General features: G+C 37.3%; 1 protein-coding gene across 1 annotated transcript; it reads right to left on the bottom strand.

The window, feature by feature from the left end:
* Window positions 1–719: 719 nt before the first annotated feature.
* On the bottom strand, window positions 720–2298 carry LOC145616770 (UPF0481 protein At3g47200-like). The gene is made up of 2 exons (XM_081671499.1): window positions 1671–2298; window positions 720–1516 (listed from the first exon to the last, which is right to left on the bottom strand). Exons 1-2 carry the CDS (start codon window positions 2296–2298, stop codon window positions 720–722), a joined length of 1425 nt encoding a protein of 474 aa, XP_081527625.1.
* Between the last annotated feature and the right edge of the window lie 1773 nt (window positions 2299–4071).

Here is a 4071-nt window from a genome sequence, read left to right as displayed (position 1 = left end):
AATTATGGTATCTATGTGGTATAATTAAGCAACTCGGGACTGAGTACGTGATCCCGTTATCCTGCATCCATCTATTGGTGTGTAATCATCATCAAGTCAATCAAGATTTAGATTTCCCCTAACAAATTTAACTACAAACGACAATGTAAACATTAGTATGCCAACTTTATTACTTGCCTTCCGAATATTCTTACAGGTAGCCCTTCGTTTGACAATCTGCAACCTGTAAACCATTCCTCCTCACTGACCTGTGCTGCTGAAACTAATGTTCAACAGTTTCATGTTTTAAGTGACAGGCTCTAACTCTTAGGCTATTTGCTATTTTAATTGATCATCAGGAAATCTCTTTCAGTTTTTTGTTGGGAATTGGCGTAAGGGCTAAGGGGAAGGGCATTCTAGATAGTGCAATTTAGTGATAGTGATAGTATTTGGTAGAAAAAGATAGTTGGTTAATATATAGAAGGAAATGAGACCACTCGATAGCTTTACATTGTATCTGTTAGTTTAATTTAGAAGAATCAGAACTGTCAATCAAATTAAATTATTTTTTAAACTACTATTTACTGTTCTAAAAATCTCAGCTCATAACATTTTCCAAATGCAGTATAAAGAAAATAACAAATTAAATTCTATACATGCTCAATCAGATACAAGAAAGTAATGATGAAAGCGCATATTGTGGTCACAGAAATTCATAGGATATCTTTTCTATTTTAAGATTAAGAATTCGGCCTGTAGTAAGCATAAACTGCATAGAAGCTCTGTATGGCGGTAAGGAACAATAGAATAATAGCAGCGACCAGTGAGATGATAGCCCAAGGATTATAAAAATACTTATGAATCAGGCTTGCTCGCCACCTATTTCTTCTCTGGTTGTAGTAAGCATTCACTTGCTCGGATAATTTTGAGTAATAACCACCATGTGCATCCACTAACATTTCTTTAGATATGCTCTTGAACATGTCAACAACTTCTGTATCATCTCCAAGATGATGCTGAATGATTCCACAATGGTGAAGGTGGCCCACATCTTCTGGGGATTTTATCAAGCATTCCATGAAGACCACATATGATGCAATCACTGCATCACTTATCTTCAGATGACAGTGCTCGAAGGCTGTTAAATTCAGGAGGATGGTCATTGTACTATCTTGTATCCAAATTGAAGGGATTTCAAGAACCCCGTTCTTGAACCTAATATCCCAGAAACAGTTGGTGTTTCGTTTTCTGAATTTTACTCCTCCCTCTCTGAGCTCTGTGACTCTATGTATGACTTGTCCACGCCTTGAAATTCTATTTGGGGCTCTATTGGCATGTAGGCAATGTAGCCACCGCTTCAAACACCCAGGGATAAGCTGATCACGTACCTTCCATTGAAATCGATGTCTGAAAATGGTGCCCTGTTGAGGCCTTGCATGGAGTAGACATTGTCTGAAAACATCAAGGACATGAACACACTCTTCCTGCTCCAGAGATAGCTTCAGCTCATTGAATTCTTGTACGGACATAGGCTTACCTGTCAAGGTGGATATGAAGTAAAAGATGTAGAACTTATCTTGTCAAGCTGCTTTTAGCTTGTCCAATTGTTGCATAAAATCAGTTTTGTTGATTTTAAAACACGGCTTTGTCTATGTTCTGAAGATCGATTCAACACGAAGTTGTAAAATTACCTGTCAGCCACTCAGGGTTGAAGAAGTTCAGAGCTAAAGCCATAGCCTTCTCTTTCTGGAGCGCATTAGGATTACCAGCTGTGGACATTAGCCTAAGTAGCCTGTCAATTATGAAAAGTGGAATTTGGTTTTCCAACATTACCATGTCTAACAGAATGTCGTCAATTATTCTTTGATTAGAGAATATGGGATTACCAATAGTCCCTGAACCCGGGTAACATCTGAAGAGCTCAAGGATGAAGCAACCATCAAGGACCATCATCTCTACAAACTTATTGCTGCTGAGATGCACTACTTCTTGCTGATAACAAGCTCGCGCTTCTTCTTCAACCTCTTTGATGGAATCAAGGTAAAGATTTAGGTCCTGACCTGTGCGTTCTAAGATTTGGTTCAGAGCGATCCACTTGTGGCGATCCATATCCAGAACTTGTTCACTGCCTATATGGAATGGCCCTATGGATATGGTCTGGGGCTCATAGGTTTTCTTGCTCTCTTGGACTTCTCTTAGGCGACAAGGAACTCGATATATGCACCACTTCTCCCATGGTTTTCTTGCAGCATATTGTTGTGCTTCCTTGAGTCTTTCTCGTATGGATATCACCCACTCTAGCTGTTCTTGAGGATCCATTTTTCTTCTGTTTCAGATTTTCTGGTGGTTGCTGGCCTTGCTGCTATCAACCTTGATCAGAAAACATATGCAAAGAAAGTTAAAAAATACTCAGGAGTAACATTTTAATGTGAAAATGACTTTTCACAATAAGATATGATCAAACTACATTAGCCGTCTAATCGTCTGACATTTCTTTGTTTAAAACTAAATTAGTCTGCAGGCTGCATTCCGTGTAAAGCTGATTGCACTTGACCAATTCTCACATTTGAGGTCAGTATGATTCTTTGATTGATTCTGTAATAGTTACTGCTAAGATATAATACCTGTAACATACATGACGTGAAGCCTTGAAAGGGAAGGACACCAGGAAATTTCAGAAAATGTATTTTCTTCAAAGTTAATTTGATCTGAGGATCATTAAGTTTAACCAAGCTAAGCCTGCAGCACTGCAAATTGATCCTGTATGCCTAACAGTCAGCCCGGATAGGACAAGAATCTGTTATCTCTATGCTGGTACTGAAAGTCCTGTTCTGAAGGAAAATACTAAATCCTTTGAAGGGACACTTTCATCTAGAGGTGGATGAAACACTTTCATCAGTCAATCAAGTAAGGCTGAAGGTAAGTACTGCCTTTTATTTTCTAATTCTGGATGTAATGAAAACTTAGTTGATGTTTTAAATTACTTCATCTTGCCTATTAAAAGAATTGTAAAAGTTATCTGTCTACATACATACTCTAGTTTCAAATGCAGATTCAATTTCAAACTTGATACTTCTACGTTGAATATGGATAGTGATTTGAAATAGGTGCTTTATCTGGTATTAGACAAAGGAAATGATTAAATGATTACATGTGAGAGGGGAACTTTTTTTTTTTTTTTTTTTTTTTGACATAATGTGAGGGGGGTTTTGGGTAAAACATAAATATATGATATTGATGGACCCAATATAATGTTTCTGTGTTATGAAATATATAGAAATTAGAGGATTAAGAGAAGAAGGTAAAAAGAGAAGTATTACTACTTTTATGTATTACTCTTGGTAATATTTTTTGTGCATCATACAAGTGAAATTACATGGCTATTTATAGTAGTAAGAACCACTATTACATTGTGGGCTATAACCTTAGAGGGTGACAATTAGAGTTGGCTACTACATTAAATGCAATGAAGAAATTGGAGTGTGGACATTCACACCTTGACTAAATTAATTAACTCTTAACACTCCCCCTTGAATGTCCATACAGAATAGGGTATATGTTGCCTCGTTAAAACCTTGCTAGGTAAAACCCTTTAGGATAAAAGCCATAGCTAAGGGAAAAGAGTACAACAATATATAACTATATGCTTTAGTGTACTGCCTCATTAAAAACCTTGTCAGGAAAAACCCATTGGGATAAAAACCTGATCGAAGGGAAAAAGAGTGCAGTGCATATAATGCTCCCCCTGATTTTAACATAGTTTATGAAGACAACGCATCCCAATCTTGTGGACCAACCGCTCAACACTCTTCGAAGGTAGGGACTTTGTAAACAAGTCTGCAAGATTATCAGATGATTGGATCTGTTGGACATTTATCTTCCCTTCCTTCTGCAAATCGTGTGTAAAGAACAGTTTTGGGGATATATGTTTAGTCCTATCACCTTTAATATATCCTTCAGTTACTTGTGCGATACATGCAGTATTGTCTTCGTAAATGATGGTTGGACTTTTAGTTACTTCTTTCATCCCACATTCTTCTTGGATATTGCCGATCATTGACCTTAGCCATACACACTCACGTCCTGCTTCAT

Source organism: Chenopodium album, chromosome 26, assembly GCF_948465745.1.
Source record: "Chenopodium album chromosome 26, dcCheAlbu1.1, whole genome shotgun sequence".
Lineage (NCBI taxonomy): Eukaryota > Viridiplantae > Streptophyta > Magnoliopsida > Caryophyllales > Amaranthaceae > Chenopodium > Chenopodium album.
Note: the sequence above shows the minus strand (reverse complement) of the source record. Positions and strands in the feature narration are given on the sequence as shown.

Coding starts and splice junctions, on each gene's coding strand:
- LOC145616770 (XM_081671499.1), bottom strand. CDS start 2,298: ATGGATCCTCAAGAACAGCTAGAGTGGGTGATATCCATACGAGAAAGA. Junction 1,517..1,670: donor CAACCCTGAGTGGCTGACAG/GTAATTTTACAA, acceptor CCACCTTGACAG/GTAAGCCTATGTCCGTACAA.